The following is an 18,035-nucleotide window of genomic DNA, read 5'->3' on the forward strand; positions in this document are numbered from 1 at the left end:
TGCCTTCCCTCTAGTCTTACACTGCTAAATTAGGGATGGCTACGCAGATATCCCTCGTGTAGCTTTGCGCGAAATTCAAAAACAGTCGTTCTAGGAACTCATTTTCATTAAAAATCTCATTAGTACTGATGTAACGCAGTTGTAATTTTTTTCTTTGTTTTTTGAATGAAATTGTTACACTAGTAGTCGCTATTATCGAACTTGTATTAGGATAATATTTATGGAAATCCAAGATTTTATTTGTGAAAATAGATAAGATCGTATAGTTCAAATTCATTATGTTTAGATTTACGATATAAATTTTAACATTTTCACAGATACATATAAAATAAACACATTTCAAAAGACAGTACAATGTATTCAAGAACACGTAAAGTTGTGAATTGGAAATAATGTTAAATTTCACTTACGAGAGGGAACCCTCGACTGGTTCTGTCTACTAATCACACATGTAAACTAGGGCCCTCTTTTTGAAAACACCAGTACTTTAAAACAATAAAATTATGTAATTCACATTTTTGATAAAAATAACATGTTCAAAAAATACCAATTTAATTGTAAAAAAATATTTTTCAAATTGACCGAATTATTATAAAAACATATTTTTTCGTTTTTTAATAGTGATGTTTAAGTTTCCTATTTTTTATTACAAATTGTTTAGACAGTGTCAACAAATATTTTACCGATTAAATTATAAAAGTACCCAACAGAATTACATAGCAAAATATTACAAAGTTAACAATCAGTTCACTATTTAGAAAAATTGGAATTACGTTTTTTTATTATTCGCATTTAAGGACCTATTACAATAAAATTAAAAATCAGAGAATAATTATTTCTTGCCTTTTTTGTAGTTTATACTTATAAGAGTCACTCTTAAAACTTTCAGATATCTATGTTTAATAAAAGCAAAGCGATGTTGGAAATACTTTGCTCAAGTATAGGGCTGGAAAGGTTCAGTTAAACCTTAAGTTTGTGTGTTTAAAGACGTTAGAAATCGTATTTTGAAACCGTGACTGGCAGAGGACAGATAGGGGTTTGCGTTTGTCAACAACTGAAGAAATGAGGTCGTTATTGTGTTTTGAATTAACTTGGACAGGCGTATCCGTAGTAGAAACTCAGTCCTATTAGTATTACTGTCATCAACAATATAAATAAAGTTGTAAATCATTATATGTATTAATTCAGTATCTAAAATACCTAATATTAATAAAGATAAATATGTTTAGATTGCTTTAGTATCGTTGCACTTTTAATTATACAATAGAAACTTAAATTTTTGACCTAGGCCTAAGTGATTCACCACGTTATGAAACACGGCTACGATTTCCATGTGAGTGTGATTAACTAGACTACTGGAAAATTGAGTTCTGATAAGTTTTATTCAATGTGGTTCACTATTCCCAGTGCCAGAAGGAAAACAAACTAAAGGATGTCGGTGACACCTTTCTGGTCTGGAATGGATGAATCTTATTGCGTCTATTTCCACTTTTTCTGTGTCTAGTGAACGCAAAATGAGTTTCTTTTTGTTTTTTTCTGTTCTACGATGATTGATTTATTTTGCGTCCAGGATATCAATGTTTGCGTTAGTGTGACCAGGATTATTTTGTAGTTCTGTAAAATTAATTTTCAGCAGAGTATTTAGTTTTGGGTTACTTTCATGAAGGTGAGCACAGAGTTTAAAAATAGCACATAAATTAATGGGGTTTTGATTATTGATATATGGTATTATGAAACTTAAATCTAACACTAACAGAACATGTTTTTCAGCTCTTGGTAAATGAAAACGTGAGAGGTACAACTGTAAATTGCTGTGTGATTTTAATTTTAGATTTGTGTTATTGTGATACATATTTTCTACCAGTTGCGATGTTTACTTATATCAGTACACAATTGTGTATGCTGCTATTACTAGGTATATGAATCTAGCAAAAGTTATTGATACATTGGTACCTCCTAAAACTGGTTTAGTCTCTTCTTAAACCAAATACTTAATAAAATAAAATTGTACATATTAATTTATTATTCAAGTATGAATCAAACCCTTTAATTTTTAAATATTACACTTTTCTCAAACTGGGCATTCCAAGTTATGAACTTTGTAATTTAATTTCTTACCAACTGAATAAATTGTTTGGAAAGTTATCTCTTAAATGTTAGCTTTGTGAATTAACTACCTGTTATAATTTATTTATTCAACTACATGAACATACATGTATATTATTTTATTAATTTGTTTGTGTTATCAGATGATCAGTGTACTGATAAGTCATTATTGTATTCTATATCTCTACATAATTTAACTTTTCCAGTAATGTAACTATTATTTTTCCTAATTTGGATTGGGGGCTGGCTAACAATCCATGTGTTGTAGCAACATTAATGTGCAGATTTTATTACTTTAGATTATAGAAAGAATCCAAATTAGACGCCCCCCCCCCCCACATACCATTTATACCACAGTAACATCTTTTGTAGTTAACACATTTGTTGAATGTATGTGTGAATATGTTATGTGGAAAAGATGTTGAATTGACCAGTGATCAAACTTATGTCATTATTTCATAAAAAGAAATTTATAAACCATTTTCAATGATAAATAATTCTTTTTAAGTTTTTTTGTTTTTTTTTTACTGAACCAGGGTCAAAGTTGCTTGCAGAAAATAAAAATGTGACTGCTCGTCACTGCTATTTGAAATAACATTGTATTAACAAATTTTTAACTTTTGGCAATTTCTCCAAACCAACTACATGTAATTATCTCATAGGTGGCCAGTTTATAGAACTCCACTATATTAGTTCTCTTAAAACTGTTCTGTAACAGTTGGTTTATCAGAAATACAAAATAATTTTGAGTATGGAATACACTTGATGTGTATACTGTATAATTGTCACATAAAAAGTGATATAACATTTTAATTGGGCATAATTATGTCAGTTTAGCAAGTAGTCAATGAAATGTTTTGTAATTTAGAATGAAGTTAATTTAAAGATATCTGTAGTAATAAATACATATTAAGTTTGTTAATTCGTTACAGGATTGTTCCAGAGATTAGTACACGCACGAGGCTACAGCTTTGAATTTGTACCTGCTCTTAAACAGAAGTTTTAATGCCTGATATGCCTTTTGTATGCAAGAGATCCAATCCAAACATTCTATGGTGATATGTTCTGTAAGTAGTGTAAGTTATATTGGTTCTGGTGAAATTAAAGTACTTTTTCTGTAGCTTTTGTAGTCAATGAATTTTTAGGCAATTTAACATAGTTTTGTTTATTTAACTCTTTTGTTAGTTGAGTAGAATGACTTTAATATGTTGATCTCATTTAGGAGTGCCAAGCTCATCAAGATATTTGTTTGCCCAGCAAAACAAGCCACCCAAATTAACTGTTACTTTTTACATTCATTTTTCTACGTGGTATTCTTATGTCACTATTGCAATGTTAAGATCTAGCTGGCAGTGAGTTGCTAATGTTTGAAGAATGACAACTAGTTCATTACAGTGTTGGAAATGAATTTGAAGATGTTAAAACAAAACAGTTGTACACACTAACACAATTGAATGTGATACAAGACTGTTTATTTGACTTATTATTTTGTATTGGTTAACCTAAATGTAGATAAACTGGGCTTTACTATATGAAGACGAATGGCCCGAAGACCAGGAAAGGACCGATTCTAATGATTCAAATACACACACATGATCAGTCAGACAACAAAGAAATGATGCTTCTCTAACTTTAACTAATAAAACATAAGATTGTAAAATGACCAGTCTGTATTCTCATGGGAAAGATAGGTTAGCAAAATGTGAAGGTTATCTTCCACTAACCTACAGTCTAACAATACCTTAAGAACAAAGCATTAATGCAAGGTTTGGTATGCTATGTTGCAATCTCAAGGTTCGGGTTTAAAGTGGTCAAGACTGAACTCTTACAGAAATCTAAAGTGTGGAAATATTGCATAAATTTTGAATAATGTAGAAATAAAGTTATAGGAAGGCTAGCAGTTATGATGTATCCATGGTTACTAAGCCTAATCAGCATTTAACAAATTTAAACTAAAGACCTTACATATCATCAAGCAAACCATTATAAAAGTCTATAATTATCAGAGAAGTAATTCTGATGATGAATAACTGTGGATTTTGGTTTAACTATATGTTTAACTATATTATTACTTCAACCTTATTATTCCACTGCTAAGTTTAACACAACACGAATCAAAATAGTTCTATATACTCAATGTTTTAGAAAAAAGGGATTTCAAACTTTAGAGTACTTCTTTTTAGCAAAGAAATCTTATACCAGATGTGTGTGTACAAGCTTTGAAATTAATGACAAGCAGCTGGAAGTTGCCTGTCAGTTATGTTAATTTGCCCCATATTTTAATTTAAGTTTGTGATTGAAAGAAACTATGATGTAACTGGTAATAAAACATTTGTGTGTATTACTGAAAGTTTTCCTATATATAATTTTTAATATTACTTTTAGAAAATGTTCACATGTGACCCAAATGATGCAAGTAACTATTTATATCTAAACCATGTGTTCAAGTAAAGGCATTCAAATGTTTTGCAGGTCTCCTCTAGTTCATAGGATCCAGCAGTTTGTGTCTGCTGAATATTACATTTGAATTTGAGGTGCCATTGTATTGTCTTGTCTCAGCATCTTCCTAACATCTTCACATACTTTGTAGAAGAGGGGACCAAAATGAAATTCATGACTTCAGATGAAGTCGTGTTCAAGGTGGCAGTAACCATCTTGCTCTTAAGTTCAAAATTTTTGTTATTCGAACCTGGATCTTTAGTAGCTCTTTTCACCACAGCTAAAGGCAATAGGGTTTTATCGATAACCTTTAAACTGTTCTTCTCCTTTTCCACAAAACTGTTGTATCTCTTAAACAAAAAGGAACTTCTCACCAAATCCATAATTAATATAATTTAAGGCAAAATGTCAATGGTGTTGAAACTCTTAAGGTACTTGTATTGTATATCTGTATTGATTACAAGTTTTCTGATGTAAAGAAATGTCAGTCAGTACTTACGTGTTTAAGCAGTAATGGTGTTAATGTGATCGACAGAAAACTCAAATTAAAATACCCCTAGTTTTTATGCTTATGATAAATAATTTATATTGGTTAAGAACAGGTAAAAAATTAAAATCAAAAGATATTTTGTGATGAGACATCGCAATTACAAAACTTTTTAAAGAAAGAAACAAAGTTTTTGAATACTTTTCTCCCGTATTAAAATTTTTAAGATTTTTTTTTTAAATTGTATTGTTTCTCATTGGTTATTCTAGGTTCTTGTCTTTGAAATGGTTCAACACTTTATTATGACTACTCCCATACAAAGAAACACTTGTAACACTATTTATTTGTATATACGAAAAAACTGATCATGTAATTCCTTGATCCTTATTATAATGCAGAAATTTAGTCACCTTAAACGTTATTTGTGAAACAGTGGGGAAGAGGGTTATGATACTGTGTATATGTCTAGAATAGGATATGTGAAACATTGGGGAAGAGGGTTATGATACTGTGTATATGTCTAGAATAGGATATGTGAAACAGTGGGGAAGAGGGTTATGATACTGTGTATATGTCTAGAATAGGATATGTGAAACATTGGGGAAGAGGGTTATGATACTGTGTATGTGTCTAGAATAGGATATGTGAAACATTGGGGAAGAGGGTTATGATACTGTGTATATGTCTAGAATAGGATAATTTTCAAACCCACTTGCTTTAACCAGCTGTTCAAAGACATTTATCAACAGTGACAAATGAAAGGGAATATGTTTCCTATCAATAGAAACTGTGGCCAAATTACCGCTGGTGACTGACTGAGATAAAAAGACGTTTGTATAGAGTTATAAAGTGCAGCAGTTATCAGATTATGTTTCAATGGATTAATTCCTTCAGTATTCAGTTATTTTCAATAATACCATGTGAAGAATATTACAAAAGTTTACATTGTAACCAACAAACAATCTAAATGGCTAACCTCAAGAAAGTGCTGTCTGTGGAAAGTGGAAAACTTGAAGTGTGGCTCTGGCAATGTAAGTGCTGTGGTTTCAACCAGATAAGACTAACAAGATATGGTCATTCATGATGTTAGAAAAATATGTAGGTTCAAGAAGTCTTGATAGAAATGAATAAAAACCCTATATCTCGAGCAATTTCGAAAAGTGGACCTTTCTTCTTCAGATATGGGGTATACAGTATAGGTATATCCAAAAGCTGCTGGAGGGGTGTTACTACATTCTCCACAGCAGATAAGAGTTTCACAATTTGTTCAAGAACATTTAACAAACTTTAATTGGCTTTGACAGGGTAGTAGTCACTATAACAAAAACAATCACTGGCTACAACATGGTACGTTAAGTAATAATCTCCTTCAGAATTCACTCTAAACTTGTTTTCTACAAAAAGAGACAAGTTAGAAGACCTCTTTGACCAACTCAAGAATAGACTTAATTTGTGCAAAAAGCAGAATGCTATCATTGCTTTGAGAAAAATCAATGTAAAAGTCGAGAATGATGCAGATAGAGGTGTGATACATAGATATGATACAGTTCTTAAAATCCAAAATGAAGGATGCACAGCTGCTAAGTCTCTTGATTTTGGTGAGAGACTTCTGAAAATATCCAATTCTCACTATCCTGTCAATCAATGAGTCAGTCATGGTGTTCTGCCCTGTTCAGAAGGTCAACAATTGTGGTTTTTGTTGTTCTGTATTTCTCACTGCCTGCGCTATCTTTCCTAATTCAAGTTTCTCATATACAAGTGTCATCAAGGCAAGTGAGTCTCTACCTGCCTCCCACTCTTCTCCCTTTTATTTTATCATTTTTCCCCATCAGAATTTCTGCCAACCTTCCCTTAGGTTTAATTATATGCTCCAATTAGAACATTTTCCATTTCCTTTTTATATATCCAGTTGTTGTCTTTTTTGTTTTTGTATGTTCAGATGCTTATTAGCTTTTCTATGCATCTTGCTAATAACCTAGAATTATGTAATCTATCTATTTTAGTACAACATGTAGGTAAAAAAAAAACATGATCTTCAGTACACCAGTACTAACTACTGCTTATAACCTACATTACACAGAACTTGTGTTGTAGATTACATTACAAATTAGTAAATGTTTATGGCCTTGGAAATGAAATAAGAGATTCTTGTTGTCAAGGATGTAGTGTGTACTTTTAGCACTAATACCATTGAAAGTTTCTGAAATATGCAAAATACATCTGCACATGTGGTGCAGTCTACAGAGAATTTTAATCAAATGGGCATTGACTTGCCTTTTATTTCTGAACACAAAAGTTTGTAAATAAAAAACAAATAATCATATTTTTAATTGTTAATTAAGAACATTTATGTTAAACACTGGTGTTAAATTGTTATATGTTTATCAAAGCTCATCACACTGTTTGATTGTTAAAGAATTTACGTTTAAATGTGTTTAATTCATAAAGATATGGTTTTACAGGAAAGTTAAAAAAAGACGAGTCCAGAAGGTAATACCCCAATAATGGAAGAAGAGATTGTTACTGACAATTTGACAAACCGTGAGATTCAAGGTTTCAAGATTAAGTGCCCTCAGTGTACTGAACTTATAGACTTTGACAGTTTTGAGGTAATTGTAAATACTGTAATGATATCAGTGCTCACTCTGGCCATTTGTAATTTATAGGCACAGATATTTGAACCACAAATCTAATAGTCAAACTCTAAACAAGCAAATAATCAAGAGGTAAAGAATTTTTTAAAATGAACAGTGTAACAACTCTGTATTCATTTGAATTTTTAAATTCATTGCTGTTTTTATAGAAGACAAATGATGTAATTTTATTAATTCCATTAATCCCATTAAATGCTTATAAACACTGTCTGAAGTACATTTTATTAACAGCTAATTAGTGTATACTTTCTTCTCGAGTACATGAAAAGCCAGTTGTAACTTGAGTTTGAAATTAAACAATAGAAGCTATGTTGTTGTTCAGACATGTTTTATCTGTACCTTTGTTTAGCTCTTTATGGTCTCATTTCAGTTTATTAGTTTGCCAGTTTTTAATAACATAAAGGTATCTGTAATTCAACACTAGGTGTGACCAGCTGTATTTGATGATTATGGCAATTAAAGTAATCATTCCCTCAGTTGTTTATGGGAAAAAACAAAAACTTCCATGCTTCCTGACAACACAACATACTTTTTATATAATGTTGATTCTTATTGTTCAGTTATACAACTAGGTTAATGCTACAACTTATTTGATTGGCTGAATGAATTATCAGTAGCATGTTTACACAGTGATGTCAGTAACAGCAAGATTCTCTCTCTGACAAGACTCACTTGACAATGAGAGAGTCTTATTTTAGAAACTGAAGAATATTCTTGAAGGTCCACAAAACTGGTGACGCTTTTATGTATGTGTGTTTTTATATATTCATTTGAAATTAACAATAGTAAAGAGTTTTAAAAATATTTTTGTATTGTTTCATTTATATATGTGTGTGTGAATATATTACTAAGTTCATCAGAAGTTAATGTAAAGATGTTTCGACTTCCCAGCTCATAGATAGTTTCAGATGTATTTGCAAAGCAACAGTTGAAGTTAGACATTGCTGTTTATTTATATATAAAAACTTGAAAATTATTATCAAGTAACATGAATTACTGCGATATTTAGAATACATAGCTTTGTAATTCAGTTTTTGCAGGTTGAAGTCAAGTAACAAATGTTGAAATGATACCTGGAGTTGATTTATTTTACTTTTTTTATTTTGTGGGTTACAGCTTAATATTAGTTACATATGCATATTTCTTCAAACCAGATGAATGCTACTTTTTGTAGGCTGTGTAATCCACTGGTGAATTTTTAAAATAGTTTCTTGTTTAATAAGTACTTATCTGTATTCTTGAATGAGAATGCAAAGAAATAAATGTATTAGTAAATTAATAATTAGTGTAATAGTTGTATAGCAGATATCTTAGATATCATGCTCAGTTTACATGTAGTTGGTTTTTGTGATAAGATATGAATATTAAGAAGGAATTGAAGGATGTCATAGTTTGGAATATGGTTTGTTCTTCAGTAATTTTGAAAGAAAATATAACATTCAAATTTGGTTTGACATCGTAACATTCTGATAATCTCTGAGATTTTCTAACTTCTTCTGTAGATTGACTGTTAAATCAGTCTTCCTGTTAAACAGTAAACAAATATATCGTGTTGTCTTGTCATTGAGCTATGTTTGTATACTTCTTTATTTCATGTTTCTTAAAAGGATAAATGACTTAATTGCAAAAAAAAATCAAGTAAATTGCATTTACTTATTTTTCATTCTCCTCAACATTTTCAATTTTCAAGATATTTGTATAATTTTATTAACGCTAGATGTACAAATTGTAATAAATTTAGCTGGTGGCATAATACTTAATTGAAATTTTTATACTTCATTAAGGTCTGGTTTAGTTTATAAGTAATTTTATTTTCAAGATCCACAGAAGTACTTGTGAACATGAAATTGTGACATGTCCTGAAGGATGTAGAGTTCGAATGAAACGAAAGTTGGTTGCTATCCACCTTTCTCAAGAATGTCTTTCTAAACTTATAGAATGCGACCATTGCCATGACACTTTCCCAAGAAAAGAGAGCAGGGTATGGAAGTTTTATGTGGTATTTATAACTGTGACTTATTTCTTTGTTTTAAAAACAATTAATCTAGAATGGTTTGTTACCATTTCGTTTAGATTTATCATCTACTTAACAAATCACTTTAAACCATAGAAACAAGACCCGTTACTCTGGCTAAACATTTGTTAATATGGTTCCTTGCTTTAATTTTTTTTTCTTTATAGATAATACAAGAATTTGGAAAGTGTTAATTTGAGAAATGGTAAATTATATTCATTCCTTCAAAATTTTTATTGTGTTTCCGAAAAATGTTTTATTATCACAAGATATTAGCTTCCTCTTTTTATTTATTTATTTATTCTGAGCAATTAAAAATTGTCTGACCTTTTCATGGGATAAGCATACAAAGACTTGTATGTTGAAACAGTTACTTTGAACTTTTTTTTAAAGGATTTTGTCCACTAGTGTTTTTTTCACTAGATGAAAATGTGGTTTATACAGGTAAAACTGAGTTAACTTAAGAACAGTGGGATAGGTCCATTTGTTAACAGAAGGTTCAAAAACATATTTATTCCAAAGTAATAATGAGTTGTCTGCTGACTGAGTTTTTAAAAAAAAGAAACTAGACACAAAGGTGCAATGTAAAAAAAGTGTTTATACTAAAAAAATCAAAATAATGTGCAGAAGATGAAGGACAGCACCTATACTGTATAGTTAACTCACTATACTTTCCTAATAACTTACAAAGATGTTTAATAAAAATTGTTTAACACTATACTTACAGGTTAAACATTAGGACAGTTTTACTATCTTAAAAGAAAGAACTTAAACCTCACTTACCAATCTGAGGGATTAAGCTTGAGATAGATAGAGAGAGAAAGCTGACCAAGAAGAGATCATAGTATTATATACCAAATATCTATAACACTATATTCTTAGGACATGTGCCACTTATATCACTGTTGGTCAATTTCATTAAAACATAAAGGAAGCCATAACCTTGAGATATCACGTGACCTATGCTGGGAGGACACTGCTGTTGACATTCTTGCAAAATGTGCAGTATTACAGGAATAAACTCCCTGGATAGAACAGATGTTATCTTCTAGTGAGTAACAAAGGCAGCTTGAATGAGATGAACTTAACAGTTTTTACAAACACTTGTTATGTGAAACATTCACATATACAGAAGAAATTATAAATTTGGAATAAACATTGTAATATTACAAGAAGATATAAATGCATGGTATATCATTTACCACAAAATCATTTGAGAGTGAAGTAATGCTCTTGAAGTACGTGGAGGTGAAAAATCTAAGAGTCTGTACTTTACTGTTATTTTTTTTTATTAACAATTATTTTTGTCTCTCTCTTTGGACTTTAATATCTCACACACTTTTCATGTCATATATTTTAAGACATCTTTTACTTCCAGTTGTTATACTTGTGTTTATGAATCTAGTTCTGTTTTTATAAGATTACTTTTCTAAAACCCAGTACAAAAACCACCTTTCTGTGGTTCTAGATTCTCATTACATGATGGACAGTGCTGATGTGCATCTTGTTTTCAAAATAAATCACCATCTGTATGTTATTTCATATACATTTCTTTTTTTATAGAGTATTTTTAATAGTTCATTTCCAGATTTGTTTTTTTTTTACTTTTTTTTGTACTGTGTTGAATTATTCAGTGCCAGTGATTAAAAGGATTTTTATTCATACTGTTTTCTAGTCTAGCTTTTGACCATATTACCTTTCTTATATACCTCACACAAGTTATCTATTTGTTAAGTTTCACAGGATAACATTCAGGCTATTATTGATCATACTACCAATTTTTTCTTTTAGCGTAAAACAAGGTTTTTAATTTTTTTTTTTCTGGGTTAAACAACATTGCATTATATATGGGCTTATCTTGTAGAGATCCTAAATTTTGTAGGATCTCATTTGTTATACTATATTTTGACTTTATTTTCAGTGTATGTACACAATGTTAATAAAAGGGTCTTAACATACAGTGATTGATATTTGTAAGATCATACTATTCTAAACTGCTTCTCAAGTGAATTCTGTCTCTGGGTGTTACCATTCTTGACTTACGAGTTTAGGAATGATAACCCCCTATTCTTTCCTCTTTCATATCACACACTTCTTGACACTTTATAACACTGGGCAAGATGGTTGGTGTATAGTACATTGTAAGACAGTTTCTTTTTCTTGTTATATATTTACTGATTCAAAGGGTCTTTTATGTTGTTCTTTTCCATCTCTGTTTCTTTACAGGTGGTGACAGCTTCTTTCTTTGTTGTTCCTCAATTCTGTTGATAGTTATTGAGTTGCTCTTCTGGCTAATTTTCTTTTTTCATGGCATTGTGTTTGATTTGGTGGCTCTGATCAAATTACTCAGATCTACTTTATTGTATTAAAGAATACAAGTCCAGCTTAATGTTTGAACAACTGATGTTATAGGGTACTAACCTTGTTAGTTGTAGGTTTTAGTCTTACTCATTAAGTTTTTTTTGTGTGTGAATGTAATTTCCTTCGTGAACTTCCTTTGAACTGTATTTAATAGTTTATAGAAAGTTTATAATTATTTGTATTTTTTATTTTTGTTTTCCATTTTCAGTCTCATTTTACAAGTTGCATGTTCGTGCCCCAGCCTTGCCAACTTTGTGAGGTTCTAGTGACAAGAAGAAGTGTAAGTATTCTAAAAAATATAGGGAACAGTTGACCATTTGGAAAATACGTAGGAACAACATGTTTTCTTTCTGTAGAAAGTAGAGCACACAATTTTTTACATTGGCTGGTGTATATAAAAATAATCTTTTTGATTTTCATGTTTTATTTTGATGAAAATTAGAATCTTTAATAAGAAATATGTTATTTATTTACATAAAAAAAGTTAAGATAATTTACAGAGTGAATACCTCTTTTAATCTTCTCATTCACATTCTTAACAAGTAGAAAGATGTTCATTTATATCTATTTTAATCATTCCCTTCTCTCTTGTATATAGAACAATTTTCCATACTTAGACTCAGGCTAAATGTTTGCTTGTTTGTATGGTTGTAGATTACTATTGGTTATAGATTCTCACGTGATCCTTTTTTTAAATTAGATTCTGTTAGACTCAATTCTTGTATCCCACCTGATGAAATGTTGTGTAAAAGAGTAAAATAAATAAGTTTTACTATGTACAACTGGTAAAAACTTGTGTGAAACTGCAGAACTGTTATATTGAAAGATTTTATATTAGAAAACTCATCTGGATGCACTCTTCATTCTTTGTTATATGTTATTCTTATTTTGACAGACATTTATATCATGTATGATTTCTCTCTCTCTCTTTTTAGTTTTGTATAACTTGCTAAGTTTTATGTGTCTGTGACAGTTTTTAAGGTCTTATGTATTACTGATGGTACTTGCTAGTATGTGTGGCCAGTTTTTAGCATTTTGTATCATAGCGTAATGTTTTGACTCCTAATGTAGTATACTTAACCTACTTTCGTTAGCTTCAAGAGTTGATAAAGGACAGAAAAGCTGTTAACACACATTTCTAAACTTGTGTTTTTTAGCAAGTCTCTCTAGGTTCTATCATGAATGTATATAAGATATCATCATCACACTTGCTGTGTAATGAGTTTCAGCTTCCTACACTTCTTTGCAAGATGGGGGGTGAATTTGTTTGCCATTTTTCTCCAGTTTATTCACATCTGTTTTTTCTGGCGGTTATTATTTCAATAAAACACACTACTGGACATGGTTTTGTTGGGGTTTACTTTATGTACTGATTTTTTCAGGCTTTATTTAGCTATACTTTTATTTTACTAAGGATTTCTGAGAAAAGTTCATTTAATGGATTCTCTTTCTCAGGTTAATTTGGACAGGTGTGTTTTCCTTCCCCTCCACATCCATTTTAAAAATAGTATCTCAAGCTGTTTCTTTCCAATTGTACAGATAACCTTTGTCAAAGGGAATGTATTATTCATATTTATAAATTAACAGAATACAATTAGCAAGTTAATCCTCTCTTTCTCTCATACGAGTTCTACAGAATACACATTAAAGAAATTTAAGATAAGTTTTATATTCAAAATTTTACTTACTCTGTCATTAGTGGATTTTGTCTTGAAGTAGGTTAAAAAACTGATAATTAGGAAATAAAAATTATTTTCAGATATTTCTTGTGGTCAGAACATTAATTTTTTGCTTAAAGCTAAAGTTTTTAGTTTATAAAAGTTATTGTGGTAACACATAATGGCTGGAGACGGCTTGAATGGGTAATGAAGAAAAACTTTAATATAAGTTTAACATAACAGCAAATGTACAACGTTTCGACAAGGTTTTGTCATCATCAGGTACAAGATTGTGGTACTAGTAAATTGTTTGATGAATAGCCATTGTACTTATTTGGAAATGTATTTGATAAACGACTGATTTGGGCTTATTTTTATATTATGTGTTTCTAATGTAGAATATTTTAAATATGTATGTCCGCTAACTAAAAGAGGATCAAAACAGTAACTTACTACCATATTATTTGTTTTATTTAACCATTGTTGTACATATGTTGCAGATGGAAAACCATATTAATACTAGCTGCATGAGAGCCTATGTTTCTTGCCCATTTAAAGATCTTGGTTGTGAGGAGGATATCGTAAGTTCTACTTGATCTTTGTTTTCTTCATTGTGCATGTAAAAGCTTGTTTTGAAATATGAAATTAGGTTTATGGTTTAGTAATATCTCTCTCTCTTTTTTTTTTTACATTCTACATAATGATATGGGTGACTTGTGTTGAAGCATAGAAATGTATTTTTTTTTTCATTTCTGTAAGATTTGATTTTAGCTAAACATGGAAGGTTGTTACAGCCATTTTCCAATAATGAGAATGAAATGCACATTTCCAATACCAGTTGTATAATGATACAAAAAATTCTTTCTCTATTTCTACATGAACATTTGATATGATTAATTTTATCTTGTCATATCTGAAGTTTTAACATAAATCAATAATCCATTATATACATTTGATTATATTTTGGTGGATCTTTCTGTTACATGCATGTGTGCACAGATATCTACATAAGTGGATGTATTTGTAGATCTGGTGTACTATTTTCATACTCAGCAGTCATCATTTTAAGAGATATTTATTCTATAGTGAATTTTATTCCTTTTTCTGTGGTTTGTTGTACTGTGCTACAAAGAATTGATAAACCTCTACTGATGATTTTTATTGTGCTTCACTGAAGAGCACTAGTGGCTAAGTTGTCGATATAAATATGGGAACTTTCGTATGTAATATATAAATTAGGAATGGCAGAAGATGCGATCTTATGGCTGTTAGTCATCTTTACCTTTCATCAGTGGTCTGAATTAAAACAAAGCAAAAGAAAGCAGACTGTGTCTAAATGTTGTAAACCTAAACATTTAATATAAATTATTGTACTAGCATAGTTTTTTTTTTCAAATATTAAGCTGTAGTTTTTTGAACAGAATGTTACATGCAATCACAACAGCAAATTCTATGAATTATGATAGGTACTACATTTTCTAATGACTACTATTTGATATTTTAAGTAAAAAAAAAGAAAATTGGTGAAACTAAATATGAAATGAGTCCTATATTTTTTGTGCAGCTTTTTAAAGAACTTGCTTTGTGAATAATGTTTGTTTATTTCAAAGATGTTCAGTACATTATACACATTTACAACAATCTTATGTATTTTCATATTTTTTGTTATATATATGAAACAAGGGTTAGCGAATTTTCAATGCATCTAAGTGAAGTCCTACTGCAAATAAAAGTTTACATAGAAATTTGTATTTTTTGGATTAAAATTAATTTTAGCTCTTTTTTTTTATCATCACATTTTAAAATATGTTTTAAGTTGATAAAGAGTTACTTAAGATTTAAAGTTGTGCTAAATATCAGGATAGATTTAAAAAATATTAAGTTGTGGGACTTAAAAAAGAGGACAGAATTTTTTACAAAATTGCTAATATTTTTTTTCCCCCTTGCAGATAGAACGTCTATACCTTGGTGCTCATTTACAGAAAGATGTTGCCAGGCATCTCACACTACTTTTTCAAGCATTTTACACATTGTGTGAAAACTTTACTAAATTATTACAGAATAACTCCTCCAACTCATCCATAGAAAGTTTTTTAAAAATGTTGGAAAAGTTCAAGCAATCTCATTTAAGTTCTTCTGAAAAAATGTCAACAATAGTAAATGATGATAAAGAAACAGAAGTCTCAAGTATGAAAAAGGTATTGCATTGTGAAGACAGTTTGTCAGTTGACTTACGTGCAAAAGTAATTAGTCTTGAGCAGCAAAATAAAGAATTAACTATCAAAGTTAACCATCTAGAACAACAGTTGGAAGAACAAAAAAGACAAATTTGCAAACTTTGTACGAGTATGTCAGTCATTGAGGAACGTATATGCAATGGTATTTTCTTTTGGAAAATTAAAAATTTTTCTTCTTTAGCAGAAAAGACAAAACATATGGGAGGAATGGTGTGTTACAGTCCAGGATTTTATACCTCTCCATTTGGTTATAAAGCCTGTCTACGTTTGTTCTTGCAACCAAGTGAAGATGACGATGATTTGATTATATCACTTTTTCTACACTTTATGAGAGGTGACTATGATGATTTATTGTCATGGCCTTTCCAGGGAAGTTTTTATCTTATAGTCATAAGTCAAACTGAAGATCCTTCTTGTAAGCATATTGTGAACGCCCTGGAGTCAAATTCTAGCTTGCAGGCATTTCATCGACCAAAGTCTGAGAGAAATGTTAAAGGTTATGGTTATAAAGAGTTTACAAAAATGTCAAAACTTTACTCAGGAGGATACATTAAGAATGAAACTTTGATTATAAAGATTGAAGTAGTCAGTTTATCATGATATTTACAAAGTTCTCCAAGTGCTATACCACGTGAGAAAATTTCTACAGACATTTGCTTCACACTTATATTTTCTGAAATTCAAAGAACTTTTCAACAACTATAATCAATGTGTGTCAATAAACTTGGCATCAAAAAATAGTTTATAATTCCAATTTTAATATTATAAAAGTTTAAGTTCAAAAAGGAAATACTGAAATAAATTCTGAATCGTTACTTCTCTGTATCATGCCATTTCTTTACTCTGAATTGCCCATTTTAAATTTTACTTAAACTAATTATTTGTACATAATTTTTTGTGACTGTTATTATACATTCTTCTTTGAATTCTTGTTTTCAATGCAGATAATTTGTTAATCTTTATTGGGTAAGGACTTGTCAAGCATCGTATGTCAATTAAGAAGTTGATTTTGATACTCAAGGAAGTTTATTCAAAGTCAGATATTTTAATAAAATACCTCATCCTGTCTTCCAAAAAAATTGTCAATAACTCTCGCTGACATTTGCTATATTGGATTATTTATAACCAATAGAAAGAGATGATTCTACATTACTGAATTTTCTACAAGGCTATCTAATTCAGCTGACAGTTTTTGAAATAGTTTTATTGTTTGACATTGTGGCACTTGCTTGACTACCTAACACAATTTTTTTTAACCCATTGCATTATTTTGTTGTTGTTTTTTCAATTTCTTTGTCCCATATCACTTTATTTAGACTATTTGTGTGTTATATATTTGTATTGACTGGTACTGAATAGTCTTTTAATTCTTGTTTTAATGCAAATCATTTGTTAGTCTTTACTGGATAAGGACTTGTTTAGCTTCATATATTAATTAACAAGTTTATTTTGATACTCAAGAAGGTGTATTCAAAGTTAAATATTTATTTTAATAAAATGTTGGTTAAGAGCTTTTTTTGTTATTGTGCAGAAGTTTATAAGGTTTCTTATTTGAAACATTTATCTTTACCAAAAAAAAAAAATGTGTAAATTTTAAGTAGACCTGTTAAGATTCTTATTGTGAGGAATACAGGGTGACTTTAGATTTTCTAGATATGCCTAGCAATATTGAATGATTTTAAATTGTATCATTTAAGGATTAACAACAAATGAATCAATTTCTTCCTCTGCCCATAAGTTTAATATTTGTAATAAAAATGTATACTTGAACAACAAAATAAAGTTTTTCCTTATTTTGTATAATAGACGACACCAGTTTGTTCTTCATTGGAATTTCTTCTCGGGTTTAACACAATTTTTCTGTAATATTACCTGTGGCATGTCTAAACATTTACTTCATTAAGCCTAACTTCTTATTTTTTATTCATCAAAATACTCTTAGTAATCCAAAAAAATCATGATTTCAACATTTATTTTTTCATCTGATGTGATGTCTTGTCATTAACATAAATAACTTGAAAGTGCTGGGAATAAACACTATAAATTCTCCCCCAAAATGATGACCAGACAAGAGTTACA

General features: G+C 29.9%; 1 protein-coding gene across 5 annotated transcripts in view; it reads left to right on the forward strand.

Moving 5' to 3' along the window:
- Positions 1-17,761, forward strand: part of LOC106469125 (TNF receptor-associated factor 6-like) — a 24,969-nt gene extending 7,208 nt beyond the window's left edge. The window contains exons 1-7 of one of the 5 annotated variants that reach the window (XM_022397554.1): positions 903-1,333; positions 3,039-3,182; positions 7,495-7,641; positions 9,506-9,667; positions 12,270-12,341; positions 14,220-14,300; positions 15,669-17,761. In XM_022397554.1, coding sequence (XP_022253262.1) covers positions 7,537-7,641; positions 9,506-9,667; positions 12,270-12,341; positions 14,220-14,300; positions 15,669-16,556 — 1,308 coding nt within the window. In that variant the 5' untranslated portion in view covers positions 903-1,333; positions 3,039-3,182; positions 7,495-7,536 and the 3' untranslated portion in view covers positions 16,557-17,761. Of the gene's footprint in view, positions 1-902; positions 1,334-1,381; positions 1,667-3,038; positions 3,183-7,494; positions 7,642-9,505; positions 9,668-12,269; positions 12,342-14,219; positions 14,301-15,668 lie in introns of those variants that run through there. The other 4 variants (XM_013929585.2, XM_013929586.2, XM_022397553.1 and 1 more) reach the window with 4 other exon arrangements.
- The last annotated feature ends 274 nt before the right edge of the window (positions 17,762-18,035 follow it).

The sequence above is a fragment of the Limulus polyphemus genome, unplaced genomic scaffold (genome assembly GCF_000517525.1).
Source record: "Limulus polyphemus unplaced genomic scaffold, Limulus_polyphemus-2.1.2 Scaffold3318, whole genome shotgun sequence".
Classification (NCBI taxonomy): Eukaryota; Metazoa; Arthropoda; class Merostomata; order Xiphosura; family Limulidae; genus Limulus; species Limulus polyphemus.